The sequence below is a fragment of the Rhinopithecus roxellana genome, chromosome 14, assembly GCF_007565055.1.
Source record: "Rhinopithecus roxellana isolate Shanxi Qingling chromosome 14, ASM756505v1, whole genome shotgun sequence".
NCBI lineage: Eukaryota > Metazoa > Chordata > Mammalia > Primates > Cercopithecidae > Rhinopithecus > Rhinopithecus roxellana.
The window spans coordinates 110,071,417-110,091,419 of NC_044562.1; the positions used below are offsets into that span (position 1 = coordinate 110,071,417).

Sequence of the window (20,003 nt, forward strand, 5' to 3'; positions counted from 1 at the left end):
GTGTACAAGTCACCATGTATGTGATTGATACATTCAGAACTGGGAAAGGATAAATAGAAGTATGGATTTGATTCTTAGTAAACAAGGAGGATATAGTAGGTCCTACTGTATTTGTTCTCTATAGCATCCATTGGTCAGAAAAAGCCCAGATAGTCTGAAAGAGCTATAATTTCAAAAAGTCTTTACAAGTGGATTAAAAAATCCCAGTGAAATCACAGTGAAACTGAAGAATATGTAAGTCAAAGAGAAGATGCAAACATCCTCCTCTCTGAAAACACAGCATTCAGACATATAACAGACTTTTAAGCAACAAGCAAGTCCAGAAGAAAATTGTAAACCCAACAACAAAATGTATTTTGAGGAACAACCCTAACAATTCTACTAAATGATAAAAGACCATCTGCATGGAACGCTACCAGGTCAGAAGCTGCAGCAACTTAGCTTTTCTAAATTAATTCTCTGAGGTGCCTGGGAGTTGGGTACATTACACATCACAAAACTCATCTAATCCAAGATTAAGAACACATTTTTCTATGAAACACAGGTGAAGCAACTGAATGCTTTATTAAAAGATGATTAGATATTTAAACAAAATTAGAAAAACTATGCGTTTTACTTACTGCTTTACTTACTGTAGCTTTTAAAACACTGGTTCAGCAAGGGGTAGGATAACCATGAAGCTTCCTCCAAGAAACGTAGGTCCTGAGTATCTGCATTATTAAGCTGACGTTTGGTACTGCTGAAGCATCTTACCAATAAGCAGCCAAAATAAAAGGAATTATCAAGGAATGACTTGCGATGGATTTAATGATTGTCTTTCAGGAATTAAGAGTCTTATGATAAACAAATGGAGTCAAGAAATGTGAATAATTAAGTGGTCAAGAGAGCAAAAAGGATGAGAACACTAAAAATTAAACCCAATCATGTTTCAAAAGTTTAATACCATTTTTTATAAAATTGAACTTGCAGTATTGAATACATGAGTTTATATTTTTGAACCTAAATGACCTTTAACACTTAAATAATTATAGATTGCATGCCAGAAAATGGAATTAGGTTGATGCTAATTTAAATATGTGCAATGTAATTCAAACATAAATTCTGAAGAATGTAAGAACTAGTAGCATGTAAGCCAACTTTCCCATGATCCCAGTCTTCCTCCAGTAGAAATACTGTACTATGAGCCATTTTGTCCAGACTAAAAGGCTCTTTTCATAATATTTTTAGCCATATATAGATAAATTTAAAATAGCATAAGAAGAATCTTTCAGAAATAATTAATGGTAAAATATCCTTATTTTTCATTTTGTATATATTTACAAAAGTGTATTTACCTATTTCTGAAAAGAATAAACATTTAAAATGAAGATAAGCATTATCAAAATAATTGTTTCTTTTATTTACACCATTTTGATAAATAGAATGAAATATCTTACTATAACAGGACCTATATCATGAAAATGCTACAAAAAAGGTCTAGTTTCCACTTGTTATGTAGAGTTATTCAGTTCAATGATCACATTAGGTTTTCCTTTCCAATAGTCATGACATTGGTGGTTTGAAAATGATCTTGGCTTAAATTGACTTTTACTTTCTTTAATGTGAGCTCTTACAACTTCCAGAAATGGAAATAGCAGAGGTTAGGTTTTTATTCATTCAATAAAATGCATAACTTTTCATTACTGAAAGGCATGTCACGAACATATTGAACAAGTGTTACATGAAATAACTTTGGTAAGAACTACTTCAGGCTGAAATATATGAAGCTGAGATGATTTTGCTTAGAATGATGTATCAAAAAATCAGCAAAAGGAGAAGAAAAGCAATTCTTTATTTTTATCCAAATATATCAGACTTCATAATTTAGTTTCAACAAAAACTTCACCATATATCATCCAAACCAAGACATTGTAAGAGTGAAAGGGAGTGCTACCAATAATTACACAGGTACAACAGGTATAAACTGGAATCTTCCTGGGTAAACTGGGACCTATGATCAACCTAGAAATAAGGGTTAAACTGCAATTACATGCAGAAATCATACCTTTCCCACGCATGTGTGGAAAAGATAAAAAAAAAAAAAAAAAAACCATTCACTCAGATAAGGTAATTTCAACAACAGTAGCTCTTTCTCATCAGATAGATTTCTGTTCACATATTATCCCCGTCCTAAGCCAGTCACATTTTCGAAAATAATCAATTTTTACTCCACACAGTTACTTTGCATTATGTTACCCTGTTTTTATTCTTTTTTTTTTTTTTTAGATGTTGAGATGGAGTCTTGCTCTGTCACCCAGGCTGGAGTACAGTGGCAGAATCTCGGCTCACTGCAACCTCCGCCTCCCAAGTTCAAGCGATTCTCCTGCCTCAGCTTCCCCAGTAGCTGGGATTACAGGTGCCTGCCACCATGCCCAGTTAATTTTTGCATTTTTAGTACAGACGGGATTTCACCATGTTGTCCAGGCTGGTCTTGAACTCCTGACCTCAGGTGATGCCCCAACCTCGGCCTCCCAAAGTATTGGGATTACAGGCGTGAACCACTGTGTCAGGCCTGTTTTCTTCTCTGAACTGATACTTAGACTGTCTGAAGTGGTCTCATTTGTTTTTTGTCTCCTCCCCACTCTCCTTCTGGTATACAGTGTTCATGGTGAGCAACGGCCTCCTCTGACTTAGCCACGTCCAAATCCCCAGGAACTAAAAATGCCTACGACATAGAAGGCATGCAAAAATTTTGTTGAATGTGTGAATACATCTGGAGAGTTTGTTTTTGGCTCTGTCTTCTCCTTGGTACCAAAGACAAATTAAAATGACTCTCCAAAGTAAATTATGGCTCTATTTAGTTTTTAAGTTCTTGGACTAAATGATCTATGCACTTTTTTTCCACTGCTGATCAATATACCATGCCCTGTGTACCCCTTTCTCTCTCTGTCACTATTTTGTTTCCTACATCCACAAAATAAGAAAGCTTGGTTATCAAAGGGTATAGGGCAGTTCGCTCCATTCACAGTGGATGCACACTCAAGATTGATCATTTTGCCAGTAAGAATTCCCTGGTATATGTTTGCACCTACAGAATTTGGTTGATACAGAGGTAGCCAGAAGGTTTTATTATAGTCAGTGATTTAAGTGATGTATTAATTTGCCAATAATAAAATTATCACAAAATTGTTAAAAAATAGGAAATAATGAGAGCCCAAACTAGCAATTAATGACTTACATATTAATGAGAACTTTTAAAAATTTGGGGCAGACTTAAATTATAATACTTAAGTTTTATAGGAAAACCCATGATATTCTGTTAAGGAGCACTTTAAAATTTTCATAAAAGTCTTTGCATTCCAAATTTTTATTTTGAAAGTGTTCTACTGATCACTAGTTTTGATTCCTGCTAACAAGTCATAAATATCAGACTTCAGGATTAGAAAAAACAGTACTGTTAAAATTATTTGGGTAGACCAGGGATCCAAGACACCAATAAAATCAGTGTTCACCAAAAAACTGTGTGTAAGATATCTTCAATTTATCTAATTTTAATTTCTCTCTGGTCTGTGCAAAAACTTCCTCCTGAACTATAAGTGACAGGCATGGGATAGGTTCCCTAGGTGAGGAAAAAGTCTATCCTGTTACAACAAATGCCATAAACAAGAAAACAGAATTAAAAAGAGACTCAATTAGACATACATATTTTAAGCATAAATATTTATCATCTGTTTCATTGCATTGTCATGTCTTCTTAAAATGATTGGTCTTTAAAATGGACAAAATTTCCAGAAAAGGAATGAAAATGTTTCCGATTTACTCGGTTTGAAACAGGGACCATTAATTGTATAACTTCACACAGATTCTGATATATTCAATATAACTTGGCTACTGTCTAATAACATGATTCAGTGTTTGTTCAGAGCTCATCTTTGTATTAGATCATATACAAAATAGATTTCCAGATTTTAATTAGTCTAGGAAAGGAATAATTCTCAAATTAATCAATAATTATGTCTCCCCAGTACTAGCAACTTTTAAAAATCATAAGAAATGTTCGGTGCTATACTGAGTACTGGTATGCTCTAAAGTTTACAATTTAAACATGTAATGGTTATATTTTTGCAGGGCCATAGATAGCACAAATTTGTGTGATTCTCTCATATAAAATACAAATGAAAGCCTCCCAGGACCTTAAACAGCAGAAAACATTAAATCAGATTTTAAAATGACAAAAATTTAAGGCTAAAATATTTGGTATTAATAATTAATGCCAGTAGCCTTCCTACTCTAATAAAGTAAACATGCACAAGAACTACAACTTTGAACAAAACATCACAATTTTATCAGATATATATGTATGTATGTATGTATGTATGTGTATGTATGTGTATATATATGTATATGTGTGTATACATACACACACACACAGACATATATTTAGTTTTATCGCCCTGAAAACTATTCACTCATGTTTGGCTTAATACATATGTTAGAAATGTCGGGGAGAGTATTTCCCCTTTAAATATATATATATATATTTTTTCCAGAATATACAATATAAATATGCCATATATAAATCATGCCATAAAACTAAATGCAAAATTTGCACATTATTGCATGCTTGATGTGATAATACATGCCCGTTAATAACTTCCTTATGATGTCCTCCCTCTGTAACTGTTGCTTTCTGCACATTAGCAATACTTGGGAAAGGAAGGGTTCTCAAATATGCTTGTAGAACTGGGAGGAAAATATACTTTCAGATTCCTTAGGGAGAATTACCTCATCGCCAAATATTGGACTATTACTAAATCAAACATTAAATAATGCCTAAAGGAGTGCTTTGTTATGTGAAGCGATCAGAGTTCATTTTTCTTAATTTGGCTGGAAGGTTCCCTTCCATCCTAGCTGCTCCTCCAGCCATCTTTTGAAGCTTTGGTGGCAAATCAGCCACAGACTGGCTCATGGGATCAGATAACATCTTGGTGGTTTTAGATACCAGTTTTTCTTCTGAGTTGCCCGGAACTGAACTTATTCGTTGAAGTTTCATGGGCAAGTCTCCCAAGCTGTAGGCTTTTTCTGAAGTTGTGGAACTCATCCTCAAGAGTTTTTTGGGAAAGTCTTCTCTTCCAGTAATTTTCTGCAGCTTAGATGGTAGTTTTGTAGTAATATCATCTAGTCCATCTAAGCATTCCACAGAATTATGTCTTTCTTTGCTGTTAGTTATGGCTGGTGCTATTAAAGGGGAGGACATGAGAAGCATTTCCTCCTGCTCTTTCACACTGTAAGGTGGGGTGGGGACTTCAAATGTTGCATGGAACTGGGAGTAATCAACTTTAAAGAATCCCTCTTCTAAGGAAATTACAGGAAAAAAACGGTGACCCCAAAGAACTTCATCTTCAGTATATGATGTTCGAGCTTGACAAGTCATCCCTACAAGAAAAGAGAAAATTCTTGATAAATTATGCATAGTGGAAGCACATGTAAAGCCGGTTTGGCCTAAATAATTCATTTCACTTTCTTATCTAGGTTTTGGACTGTTTATCTGAAGCCTGAATAATAGAATAGATTAAAAATTGTACTCTAACTTAATAGCTTTGATACATAGAAGGACGATGCGTCATTACATAAATATTAACCACAAACCAAAAGCAGAAGTAGCATAGAATAATTTCAGAACATACGTGTCCCTATAAGGAGATAAGTGGAAAAATTATGTAACAATTTTTCATCATTTAAGAAACAGTGTCATAAATAAAACAAATCTGACATTGAATCTAAACTTTAATACTGTGTAAACTTAGAAAATATATTTAACTGAGTATCACTTTATTCTTCTGCAGAGTAAAGCACTGTCAACAATACCTGTCTCACAATGTTGCTGTGACCATGAAATAACACATACAGAAATGTAAAATTTGTCATATAATATCTACAATAGGTGACTCCATTAATGACAGCTTACCTTTTTCTCTTTACCTAGCAAAGGCTTGCTATGGGGGTTGGGGGGCAGTGGGAGGGAAGGAGGACAAAAGGTAACTCTCCCAAGTATTTGCTAAACCAATAAAAGGTAGTCATATTTACATGCTAGAAAAAGAAAAGTCATTGTGGTGGTTATATTCTTTTGCATCTGTAAGGCCAGAATAAACTTTTGCTCAAGTTTCAGAAATCCATATGCTAAAATCAGTGATCTGGGCCATGTGATGTATCAAGTTGCACTCTTGCTCTAGGAATATCTGGACCTGGATGCTGGCTATCAGATGTAAATTTTTTCAGTTTATCAATTATGTTCCTTGAATATCATTTGCCTCATGGTATTCTAATTTACTCAATTTTGTTCTCTTCATAAATCATTTATTTCGATTGTGTTACAATCAAATCAGTCAACTTGTGAATATTCATTTTGTGAAGACTGGAAGTACAGGAATAAATTAAAAACATGTATCAAGTTTCTGTCTCATGTTAGTCAAAACACATGATTTTCTGTAAGTAGTAAAATTCACCAATTTCTCTACTTTAATAGAAGTCTATCAGACTTCTATTAAAGGCTATTAAATAAAAGTCTATCAGACTTCTATTAAAGACTATTAAAATGTAAGATAATGATGAATTCTAAAAATCATTCCTTCAATAATTAAGTATAATTTAAATAAGTGATGATAGTTTTTCTTCATTCATTTCAATTCTTCCCCATCCATTATAAGTAATTTCTATTGTTTTTGAGCCTGGCATAGTTTGGAGGAAGGGATATCTGTCTTTTTTCTAACTGACTTGCAATCACACATACAACATACAATACATATAGATAATTAGGATATAATGCGTAATTAAGAAGCCACATTTGAATCCTTCCAAAATCTTGCCTTATGAAAATTGTTAGATATTACCAAAGAATTAGTTACCACTATATACTATTTTTTATGACAGTTTTAAAATAAACTCATGTAGAAAATTAGTATCTATTATGTGACTAGCACTGTGTTAGGTGCTCTCTCTCTTCTTCCCTCTTTTTTTTTTTTTTTTTTTTTTTCCATTCTAATCTTCAGTATGGTCCTGTTAAGAAGATATTCTTGTATCTATTTTAAAAACGAGGAATTTAGTGCTCAGAGAGGTTAAGTCTCTTGACCTTTCTTGAGCACAGATCTAATAAGCTATAGAGAAAAAATGTATCATCCTATTTATATGTGTGTGTGTGTGTGTGTGTGTGTGTGTGTTTAATTGTCGTTATTTTACTTTGCTGTAATGTCTCTAATATTTTAGTTAGGAATGCAGTTATCACTTAAACTCTGCAATGGTGCAAATCTGACTATGATCAAATATCCGTGTTTATAATCAATTTTACGTGAGGAATAGCCCCAGAAATATTTATATATAAGACAATAAAATGAGTTTTAAAATATTAAGTGTAAACACACACATAGCAGCATTCCGTATTTTCTAATAGCTTTCTGGCCTCTAAGTATTTCATAAGAAAAATCATAGATTATCACTTAATCAGGAAAAATAAATGTATTTCCTGATATATCAACTTGGTTTTATTTTGAGAAATTTAAAGATAAAGAAAAGTATCTAGAATAAAGAATAAATATCTGATGTTATTGTTAAGCAATAATAAAACAAATAATGTGGAAGTGCCTTATATTTTCTCCCTAAAAGCAACCACTGTCATTTTAAGTCTTTCCCATCCAAGACATTAATTTAAAGTTGAGAAAAAAGACTATAAGTATATTTTTACTAAGTGATAATACTGCCTTACAATCTTTTTTATTTTTATGTTTTTCGAGATGAGGTCTCTGTCGCCCAGGCTGCAGTACAATGGCACCATCTCAGTTCATTGTAGTCTCGACTTCCCTGGGATCAGATGATCCTCCCACCTCGGCCTCCCAAGTAGCTGTATTTTTTTTGTAGAGACAGGGTTTTGCCATGTTACTCAGGCTCGTCTTGAACCCAGCCATTTTTTTAATTTAAAAAACTTCAATCATTGAAAATTCACAATAGCAAAGACTTGGAATCAACCCAAATGTCCATCTGTGACAGACTGGATTAAGAAAATGTGGCACATATACACCATGGAATACTATGCAGCCATAAAAAAGGATGAGTTTGCGTCCTTTGTAGGGACATGGATGCAGCTGGAAACCATCATTCTTAGCAAACTATCACAAGAAGAGAAAACCAAACACCGCATGTTCTCACTCATAGGTGGGAACTGAACAATGAGATCACTTGGACTCGGGAAGGGGAACATCACACACTGGGGTCTATCATGGGGAGGGGGGAGGGGGGAGGAGGGAGGGATTGCATTGGGGAGTTATACATGATATAAATGATGAATTGATGGGTGCTGACGAGTTGATGGGTGCAGCACACCAACATGGCATAAGTATACATATGTAACAAACCTGCACGTTATGCACATGTACCCTAGAACTTAAAGTATAATAAAAAAAAAAAAAAAAAAAAAAAAAAAAAAGAAAATTGATGTCAGGCAGAATTATCCTAAGTGAGGTCACATACTTAATATTCAATGTCTTAAAATGTAAGGAAAGTTTGTAAGTTTGTCCTTTGATTAATGTAAATACATATTAACATCAAGTTAAAATAAATTCAGGTTATGAAGTCTGTTCAATTATTTCTAACAATCACAAAGTAAATTTTGAAATAAAATTTGATGATATCACCATCTTAGTCCCTTTCATTTTGGTGGTCTTTTTTTTTTTTTACATTGGGAAAATAACATTAAATAAGAAATCAAAATTTTGCCCCTGCTTTTACCATGATAATTGGGAAAATAAAATCTTATAAAATGTTAACATTGGGAAAACAGGCCATCAATTATTAAGTTACTTAAAGTGCTACGACATCTACAGTGGAAACGTGTGTTCAAATGTTTGTTGGCATTAAAATACTTGTAATCATTGTTACTGAAATGCTAATGCATGATTTTGACTGAAAAGGAAGGTGGAGAATCTATTTTACTATATCAAATTAACTTTACTTATTTTCCCAGCAAACTCACATAAATGAGGCAACATGTGAAACATAATTAAAAAGTTTATGAATTTGGCTGTCAATGTCACTATGAAATAGCTTGTGAAAATTACCTAAAGCTCTCTCGCCCTGTTTTCTCGTTTATAAATTAGACATAACAACATATCTTCTCTTAGAAACCTACTGAGAGTTTGAAAGCAAAAGACATAGAACCTTGCTTGCTGTGTAGGCAATGCCCATTAATGACTAGTGTTTTTATTGTTCTATACTAGTCACTTGAATTTCCTGTTCTTCCTGAAAATTAGTAAGGTGACTTAATATGTGTGAGAAATTTTTACATCTTTGTAATTTATCCCATATTAGTAATATAGAAAATTAAGAATTAAGTTTAAAAGTCACTGTCTATGATATAACTTTTTTTTTTTTTTTTTTTTTTTTTTCAGATGGGATCTTGTTCTGCCACCCAGGCTGGAGTGCAGTGGTGGGATCACAGCTCACTGTAGCCTCAAACCCCTGGGCTCAAGCAATCTTCTTGCCTGTTGCTCCCAAGTAGCTGGTATTACAGGCACGAGCCACCAAGTCTGGCTACTTTTTAATTTTTTTGTAGTGATGGGGTCTCACAAAAGGCTGCTCTCAAATTCCTGGCATCAAGTGATCCTCTCAGCTCAGCCTCCCAAATCCCAGGCTGCTCTCCAATTCCTGGCCTCAAGTGATCCTCCCACCTCAGCCTCCCAAAGTGCTGGAATTACAGGTATAAGCCATTATGCCCGGCCAGTAATTTGCTTTTAAAATTGTCAGACAATTAAACATTCAAAATATTTAAAAATATAGAAAAAAAGTTATATTACTCGTATTTCCAGTTTTTAGGGTTTCACAACATTTTCCACCTAACTATCCCTAATAGCAGAGGAGACTAAGTATGGACATATGGGGTGTATTAAAAGGCTTGCAGCAAGCAGAATGGCTAAAATCAATGCTAATACTATGTTAAACATGCCAAGAACATTTGCCAGCACCTTAACCTTTGTTTGTTTTTCTGCTGTTCCTGTCCTACTTTCATTAGATGTAGGTACCCAAATAGCAGACATTTCCAATTCACAATCATAGTTTTAAAATCTGGTTTCATCTCAGGTTTTATGAATTTGCAATCAATATATGGATAAGGATATGGAAGATTTATAAATTGGATAACAGAAAAATGTCTATGTTTGCCAATCTGCATCTTAGACAATGAACTAAGATAAGATATAATTGAGAGAGTACTTCTTTTTGCAAAAGTTATCCCAAAATGGTGATGAAAAAATAAAATGCAAATTTCAACTGAGAAGATTTAAAGTAGATATCATTATGGTTTCTAAGAACATGCATGTATCATATCATTCTTCCTTCTAGAATTAGAATGCTTTATATTTCTTATTCTAATTAAAGTTATTTTAAAATAATCCATGCTTAGATTCATAACTGGAAATGCCATTTGAATTAAAATAAATGCAAGTGACTACTATTATTCAAAGGGTACTATGCGATTGCACCTCTTAGCCAGCAACACAACTGTTTGCATGTTTTAACCAGATTCCAGACTTGAACAAATGTGGTGAAAATCAACACGAGCTCATCTCTGTGGAAACTGGCAAAGCAACAGATGCTGCTACTGGAAATAGCTGGAACTTTTGAATCCTTAGATAAAAAAAATTTTGTATAAAGAAAAAAAGATTTATTCTGTGCATTGCATTGCAATATTCACAGATTTAAAAGGGTATATATTACTGTTTAGTGTAATTTATTCCAGTATCAGTATGCCCATTTAAAATGGTAGAAGCAACATAGTCTAACCTCTTTATTTTTGACATTTTCCTTTCCTGACTCTGCCTTTAAACTGAACTAAGTTCATCCTTTTAACTGAATTAAACATTCATTCAAAGAACAGATCTGTGGAAGGTTTTAAAGTGAAAATGACAAAGTGAGTTGTTATTTGACAAGTCCTTAATTAAACTTTCAGGATATCTCTAACTCAGTTATTTTCCATTGTTTCTCCTAGCTGGAGATGGTGGATGTGTCACTCACACAAAGGGGGCACAATATGGTTAAAAACAATATAACTACAGGCCAATAGGGAATGTCTGAATGCCGTGACACAGAAAGTATCACACAATCAATAACTTCTGCACATGGAGGCTTTATCTAAACCTTACCCAATATAGATGTGTTTGGGGGAGGTTGGGGGAGAGAAGAAAGGGAAGGAGGAAAGGTGGATAGAAGGATAGAGAGAATCAGAGCCAGAGAGAGAAAGAGAGAGGAGAGAGAGCAAAAGAGTATTCTCCTCTAATGGTGGCTGTGGCTGTGTTTTATCACATATCCGTTAAACAAAAGCAGAAAAAAAAAGAGCAAATCCCTTTCAGTTAAGCCATGTGGTAATAATGTCTCTATAGGATTATATGTCAAGTATCTCTCTAAACACTATTTACAAGTTGTCTTTAATCCTCACAACTCCTAGAGGAAGAGACTGTTATCCCCCTTCCTGTTTTCTAGAGGTAGAAACTGAGTCACAGAGGGATACAAGATAGTAGGATCACATAAAGGTGAAGCAGCTGGAAATTGAACATAAGAAATCAGGCTTGAGGATTCATGCTCTTAATCCCATCTCTCTATCAAGTAGTACTGTGTAGGCAAAAGAAGAAACAAAAGAGAGTTTAGTACTAGTAATATAAGTAATGAATATTCGAATTAAAGTGTCAGCTTTTGAGTACAAGAGCATCAAGTCTGTGATTTTGTGGTCAAGGGGACCAGATTTGACACAATAAAAACAAAGCAAGTGATGAAAGAAATGAACCTTTCTTCAGGGATGAACACCAGAGGCACTCTGCACAACTCCCTGGAGTAAGTACTGTGGTGTCAGACAACCATGGGGCCGCATCCCAGCTCTAGCACCTATGCTGTTTAACTTTGGGATAGTGCTTTGCCTCTCTGAACCCCTGTTTTTCTAATCTTGAAAATTATAATAATAATAATAGTACTTGTATTCTAGGATAATTGGAATAATTTTATGAGATATTGTATGCAATGTGTTTAGCAAATGTCTTAATAAATATTAGTGATATTTATTGTAGCTGCTATTACATGTGGAAAAAGTATGGGAAACCAATTGATGAGTGAATTTTTAAGAATTAAAATAATGAATGAATCATCTTCCTACTGGATGGGAAAAATAAATATTCGCTCATGTGACTGTTGGTTAAAATTGCTAATTATAAACATAAAAATTATAATAGTGGTGATAATAATTACATGTTGAGTAACAATGTACCAAGTAGTGTGCTATATATAGGTTTTATATATTTCATCTCACTATCTCATAAAGGCAAAACTATAAATAAGATTTTATTATTTTCACATTTCCAGGAGAAGGATAGAGCTTGAAATTTCAAGTAACAGTGGCCGGGCGCGGTGGCTCAACCCTGTAATCCCAGCACTTTGGGAGGCCGAGACGGGCGGATCACGAGGTCAGGAGATCGAGACCATCCTGGCTAACACGGTGAAACCCCCTCTCTACTAAAAAATACAAAAAACTAGCCGGGCGAGTTGGCGGGCGCCTGTAGTCCCAGCTACTCGGGAGGCTGAGCCAGGAGAATGGCGCAAACCCGGGAGGCAGAGCTTGCAGTGAGCTGAGATCCGGCCACTGCACTCCAGCCTGGGCAACAGAGCCAGACTCCATCTCAAAAAAAAAAAAAAAAAAAAAAGAAATTTCAAGTAACAGAGAGTAAACAGCAGAGCTAAGTCCAGAACTCATACTGATTCCCAAACCTAAGCTCTTAACAAATAACTTTACTATCTAATGACTTCCTTAGTGAAAGCATATTAAACTGAAACATAGAATTAAAAATTAATATTTTACAAATATATACAGGTGGTATATGTGTATGTATATATACATATATTTGAGTTATTAGTTATTAAGTAAATTGTACTTAATACAATTAAGTATTAATTGTTCGTTTCTAGTGTGGGATCCAGATTTCTTAACTACTTTCCTGAATAAACAAAACCTTTTGGTATCACTATAAGGATCCGAAGCAAAGAGATTCTATAGGACAATGCTAGCTGATATTCTGGTATCCACAGTAAGCAGGTCATATCAGCCCTAGAGGCCAGTTGCAGAGAGGGTAAAGCATCGGTTTTAATGCCAGATGCACCTAACATCAAACACTGAATCCCAGCTCCACCAGTAATTAATACTTAAAAAACTAGTGACCTTAAAAAAACTAATACATCTCTTTAAGCTTTAGTTTCATTATCCGTAAATTAAGGCCCACCCTGCTAATATGTGACCTTAAAAAAACTAATACATCTCTTTAAGCTTTAGTTTCATTATCTGTAAATTAAGGCCCACCCTGCTAATTTCACGTGAAGACTGTGAAAATTAAATGAAATTAAGTGACATATGTAAACTACACGCACAATAAATATTGATAGTTTTTTCCCAGAAGAATCCTTAAATACAGGCTATATGACTACAGCTTTAATTTACACAGGCACATACACAGAAGAAAAGAACCTGAAAATTTAACCAAATAACATATTAGTTTTTTCCCTAAATCTATTCTATTATTTTCTTTAAATTGGCAGTTGTTTCAATAAATGAATCAGTTAATAGCTTAGCATGCAGAGCATGTTGTATATCACCAAGTAACTTCTTAGCCCACTCTACATATTGCCCTGAGGATTACTAAATGAGGACTATAGCTATTTCTTCTCTAAGGTACTTCCAAAATTTCACCCATCTCCCAAGATATATTAACTATAACACTAACTTAGCATTCTCTGCATGTTCTCTATTGCGTTGTACTGAGCTGAACCCAAATGTAAAGTATAAACTTTCTGAAGAAGCTTATGATGTTTTTATTTTTAAATCTTGTTTATAAAACACAAAGACACTGCATACAATACAGTTCAACAATATAAGGTTACTGGCAACAGGCTCTTTTGAGATATAGGTTGCAAAGTCATTAAGAATACATAAATTGCTTCCAGAAACTGCAGTTTTCAAAAAGATGGAATCTCTTCATCTCCACATATTCTGCTCAAAACAGACTTTTAGTGAGGAGTAGAAGGCTCTGGCATGCATTCAACTCAATATTATCCTCTATTATTTACAAGCACTTGGTCTTACAATGTGTTCTCAGACATCAGTTTGCCACTACTGTTCAAGCTAGGTCAAAGAATTTTAAAAAACTAAAAATACAAAAGAAGAAAAGCCCAGTTATATTTGCCAGAAAATAAAGCTTCAGTAAGAATTTTATAAACAAATATTCAAATACAATACTTAAGGGTTCTAAATTCCCAGAACAAAAGAAAAAATAGATTTTTAGCAATGATTAACAGAACACAACGTTAGAGGTTCTAAAAGGAAGATAAGTGCAGATGCTAAAGGTTCACGGTCAGGTAGAAAATGTGACAGAAACTTCACAATCATATTGCTGAAAATAGATTTAGGAGAGACAGGGAAATATTAAGGAAAAAAACATGGGCTTTGAATATAAACTTGAGATTGTTCCTGTTTGGATATCTCACTGTTAGTAAGACCTTGGGCATGTTATAATCATCTGAACCTTGATTGCTATAAAATATGGGTAGTAGTGCCATATAAAATATATAATGTATATGGTTATTGTGACTATAAATGATATAACCTATTTATGGGCCTACTATATTAGCTGGTAAATAATAAAGGTTCAATCATTGATCACTATTATCAGTCATGATTATTAAGTTTCCAATTAATTACAAGATTAGTTCAGATATATTTTAAATAATTCTTTAGTGATCATCTAATTTCTCAGAAACAGATCAATGCATAGAATAATTTTCACCAAGTTAATTTCTGGCAATTTGATACAGACTATGTTGTCTATATTTATCTGGAATACGAGGAAGTGTATATAATGAACTGAGTAAAACAAACATGAGGAACTGAGCCCAATCTACTATCACTTTCAACCTGGCCTGCTCTGAACAAATTTGACTGAACTTTGTAGTAACTAACTTTGTAGTAACTACTTTCTTCAAAATATAATTGATTTATCTGCTGTGTTGACAAAGCACTGCCTTTAACTCTCTACTCTTACTTCAATTAGAAGCACTTGCAGAATTTGCCAAATTCATTCTTTTTTTTTTTTTTTTTTCTGAGACAGAGTCTCACTGTGACACCCAGGCTGGAGTGCAGTGGCACGATCTTGGCTCACTGCAACCTCCACCTCCCAGGTTCAAGTGATTCTCCTGCCTCAGCCTCCCGAGTAGCCAGGACTACAGGCACATGCCACCATGCCCAGCTAATTTTTGTGTTTTCAGTAGAGAAGGGGTTTCACCATATTGACCAGGCTGGTCTTGAACTTCTGATCTCAAGTGATCCACCCACCTCAGCCTCCCAAAGTGTTGGGATTACAGGCGTGAGCCACTGCACACAGCCCAAATTCACTTTCAACTGATTATTATTACTCTAATAATAATCGAACAGTGGAACAGTGGAAATGTCCCAGTCTCCTCACACCTTTTTCTGCTTTCTCCTTATGATATTTATTAAAGCATGTTTCTTTGCATTGTTAATTATAGAATAAAAGCAATAGCTACCTAAATAAATTCATGCTATTGTTTTCCCCAGTAAGATACAATTTTTAGCTTTCAAAATATCTTCACTATCTAACTACAATATAATATAACTATTGTTGAAAGATACTCCATAAGACTGACATCAGAAAAGATATTTTTCAGGCCCAGTGTGGTGGCTCACACCTGTAATCCCAGCACTTTGGGAGGCCAAAGTGGGTGGATCACTTGAGGTCAGGAGTTCGAGACCAGCCTGAACAACATGTTAAAACCCCATTTCTACTAAAAATACAAAAATCAGCCAAGCATGGTGGCACATGTCTCTAATCCCAGCTACTTGGAAGGCTGAGGCATCAGAATCGTTTGAACCCAAGAGGCAGAGGTTGCAGTGAGCTGAGATTATGCCACTGCACTCCAGCCTGGCAGACCTAGCAGACACTGTCTCAAAAAATACATTTTTTTTTTTTTCAAAAGAAAAATAGAATAAATTTCTGGCTTAAGGCATTCCAAAATGGCCAAATAGGAACAGCTCTGGTATACAGCTCCCAATGTGATCGACGCAGAAGACAGGTGATTTCTTCATTTCCAACTGAGGTACCTGGTTCATGTCATTGGGACTGGGTAGATAGTGGGTGCAGCCTATGGAGGGTGAGTTGAAGCAGGACAGGATGTTGCCTCACCCAGGAAATGCAAGGAGTTGGAGGATTTCACTTTCCTAGCTGTGGGAAGCTGTGACAGACTACCTGGACATGCCCAAATACTGCACTTTTCCAAAGCTCTTAGCAACCAGCACACAAGGTGATTCTCTCCTGTGCCTGGCTTGGTGGGTCCCACACCCACAGAGCCTTGCTCACGGCTAGTGCAGCAGTCTGAGATCAATCTGCCAGGTGGCAGCCTGTCTCGGGGAAGGGCATCTGCCATTGCTGAGACTTGAGTAGATAAACAAAGTGGCCGGGAAGCTTGAACTGGGCAGAGCCCACCACAGCTCAACAAGGCCTACTGCCTCTAGACTCCACCTCTGTGGGCAGGGCATAGCTGAACAAAAGGCAGCAGACAACTTCTACAGACTTAAACGTCCCTGTTTGACAGCTCTGAAGAGAGCAGTGGTTCTCTCAGCACGGCGTTTGAGCTATGAGAATGGACAGCCACTCCTCAAGTGGCTCCCTGACCCCTGTGTAGCCTGACAGGGAGACACCTCCCAGTAGGGGCTGACAGCTACCTCAAATAAGCGGCTACCCCTCTGGGACAAAGCTTCCAGAGGAAGAATCAGGCAGCAATATTTATTGTTCTGCAATATTTGCTTTTCTGCAGCCTCTGCTGGTGATACCCACGCAAACAGGGTCTGGAGTGGAACTCCAGCAAACTCCAACAGACCTGCAGCTGAGGGGCCTGACTGACAGAAGGAAAACTAACAAACAGAAAGGAATAGCATCATCATCAACAAAAAGGTCATCTACACCAAAACCCCATCTGCAGCTCACCAACATCAAAGATCAAACGTAGATAAAACCACAAACATGGGGAGACACCATAGCAGAAAAGCTGAAAATTCTAAAAATCAGAGGGCCTCTTCTCCTCCAAAGGATTGTTGCTTCTCGCCAGCAATGGAACAAAGCTGGAGGGAAAATGATTTTGACTAGTTGACAGAAGTAGGCTTCAGAAGGTCGGTAATAACAAATTTCTCTGAGCTAAAGAGGGATGTTCGAACCCAATGCAAGGAAGCTAAAAACCTTGAAAAAAGATTAGACGAATGGCTAACTAGAAAAAACAGTGTAGAGGAGACCTTAAAAGACCTGATGGAGCTGAAAACCATGGCATGAAAACTTCGTGACACATGCACAAGCTTCAGTAGCTGATTTGATCAAGTGGAAGAAAGGGTGTCAGTGATTGAAGATCAAATTAATGAAATAAAATGTGAAGATAAGGTTAGAGAAAAAAAGAATAAAAAGAAACTAACAAAGCCTCCAAGAAATATGGGACTATGTGAAAAGACCAAATCTACATTTGATTGGTGTACCTGAAACTGATGGGGAGCATGGAACCAAGTTGGAAAACACTCTTCAGGATATTACCCAGGAGAACTTCCCCAACCTAGCAAGGCAGGCCAACATTCAAATTCAGGAAATACAGAGATCACCACAAAGATACTCCTCGCGAAGAACAACACCAAGACACACAATTGTCAGATTCACCAAGGTTGAAACAAAGGAAAAAGTGTTAAAGGCAGCCAGAAAAAAACGTTGAGTTACCCACAAAGGGAAGCCCATCAGACTAACGGTGGATCTCTTGGCAGAAACTCTACAAGTCAGAAAAGAGTGGGGGCCAATATTCAACATTCTTAAAGAAAAGAATTTTATACCCAGAATTTCATATCCAGCCAAACTAAGCTTCATAAGTGAAGGAGAAATAAAATCCTTTACAGACAAGCAAATGCTGAGAGATTTTGTCACCACCAGGCCTGCCCTACAAGAGTTCCTGAAGGAAGCACTAAACATGGAAAGAAACAACCAGTACGAGTCACTGCAAAAACAGGCCAAATTGTAAAGACCATTGATGCTATGAAGAAACTGCATCAAGTAATGGGCAAAATAAACAGTGAACATCATAATGACAGGATCATATTTACACATATCAATGTTAACCTTAAATGTAAATGGACTACCTGCCCCAACTAAAAGACACAGACTGGCAAATTGGATAGAGTCAAGACCCATCAGTGTGCTGTATTCAGGAGACCCATCTCATGTATAAAGATGCACATAGACTCAAAATAAAGGGATGGAGGAAGATCTACCAAGCAAATGGAAAGCAAAAAAAAAAAAAAAAAAAAAAAAAAAAAAAAAAAAAAAGCAGGGGTTGCAATCCTAGTCTCTGATAAAACAGACTTTAAACCAACAAAGATCAAAAGAGACAAAGAAGGCCATTACATAATGGTAAAGGGATCAATTCAAGAAGAAGAGCTAACTATCCTAAATATATATGCATCCAATACAGGAGCACCCAGATTCATAAAGCAAGTCCTTAGAGACCTACAAGAGACTTAGATTCCCACACAATAATAATGGGAGACTTTAACATCCCACTGTCAATATTAGACATATCAACGAGACAGAAGGCTAACAAGGATATCCAGGACCTGAACTCAGCTCTGCAACAAGCAGACCTAATAGACATCTACAGAACTCTCCACCCCAAATAAACAGAATATACATTCTTCTCAGCACCACCTCACATTTATTCTAACATTGACCACATAATTGGAAGTAAACCACTCCTCAGCATATGTAAAAGAACAGAAATCACAACAAACTGTCTCTCAGACCACAATGCAATCAAAGCAGAACTCAGGATTAATAAACTCACTCAAAACTGCACAATTACATGGAAACTGAACAACCTGCTCCTGAATGACTACTGGGTAAATAACGAAATGAAGGCAGAAATAAAGATGTTCTTTGAAACCAATGAGAACAAAGACAAAACGTGCCAGAATCTCTGGGACACATTTAATGCAATATGTACCCAGGGCCTGTCATGGGGTGAGGGGAGGGGGGAAGGATAGCATTAGGAGATATACCTAATGTAAATGACGATTTAATGGGTGCAGCATACCAACATGGCACATGTATACATATGTAACAAACCTGCACGTTGTGCACATGTACCCTAGAACTTAAAGTATAATTAAAAATAAATAAATAAATATAAATAAAGCAATGTGTAGAGGGAAATTTATACCACTAAATGCTACAAGAGAAAGCTGGAAAGATCTAAGATTGACACCCTAACATCACAATTAAAAGAACTAGAGAAGCAAGAGCAAACACATTCAAAAGCTAGCAGAAGGCAAGAAATAACTAAGATCAGAGCAGAACTGAAAGAGATAGAGACACCAAAACCCTTCAAAAAATCAATGAATCCAGGAGCGGCTTTTTTGAAAAGACCAACAGAATTGATAGACAGCTAGCAAGACTAATAAAGAAGAAAAGAGAGAAGAATCAAATAGACACAATAAAAAATGATAAAGGGGATATCACCACCGATCCCATAGAAATAAAACTACCATCAGAGAATACTATAAACACCTCTATGCAAATAATCTAGAAAATCTAGAAGAAATGGATAAATTCCTGGACACATACACCCTCCCAAGAGTAAACCAGGAAGAAGCTGAATCTCTCAATAGACCAGTAACAGGCTTTGAAATTGAGTCAATAATTAATAGCGTACCAACCAAAAAAAGTCCTGGACCAGATGGATTCACAGCCGAATTCTACCAAAGGTACAAAGGGGAGCTGGTACCGTTCCTTCTGAAACTATTCCAATCAACAGAAAAAGAGAGAATCCTCCATAACTCATTTTATGAGGCCAGCATCATATTGATATGAAAGCCTGGCAGAGACACAACAAAAAAAGAATTTTAGACCAAT

The 20,003-nt window shown here is 35.8% G+C and overlaps 1 protein-coding gene across 2 annotated transcripts in view; it reads right to left on the reverse strand.

Moving 5' to 3' along the window:
* Positions 1-1,814: 1,814 nt before the first annotated feature.
* The window catches only part of KCNJ3 (potassium inwardly rectifying channel subfamily J member 3), a 159,681-nt gene continuing 141,492 nt past the window's right edge, over positions 1,815-20,003 (reverse strand). For both annotated transcript variants that reach the window (XM_010387769.2, XM_010387768.2), the window contains one exon: positions 1,815-5,415. In XM_010387769.2, coding sequence (XP_010386071.1) covers positions 5,410-5,415 — 6 coding nt within the window. In that variant the 3' untranslated portion in view covers positions 1,815-5,409. The remainder of the gene's footprint in view (positions 5,416-20,003) is intronic.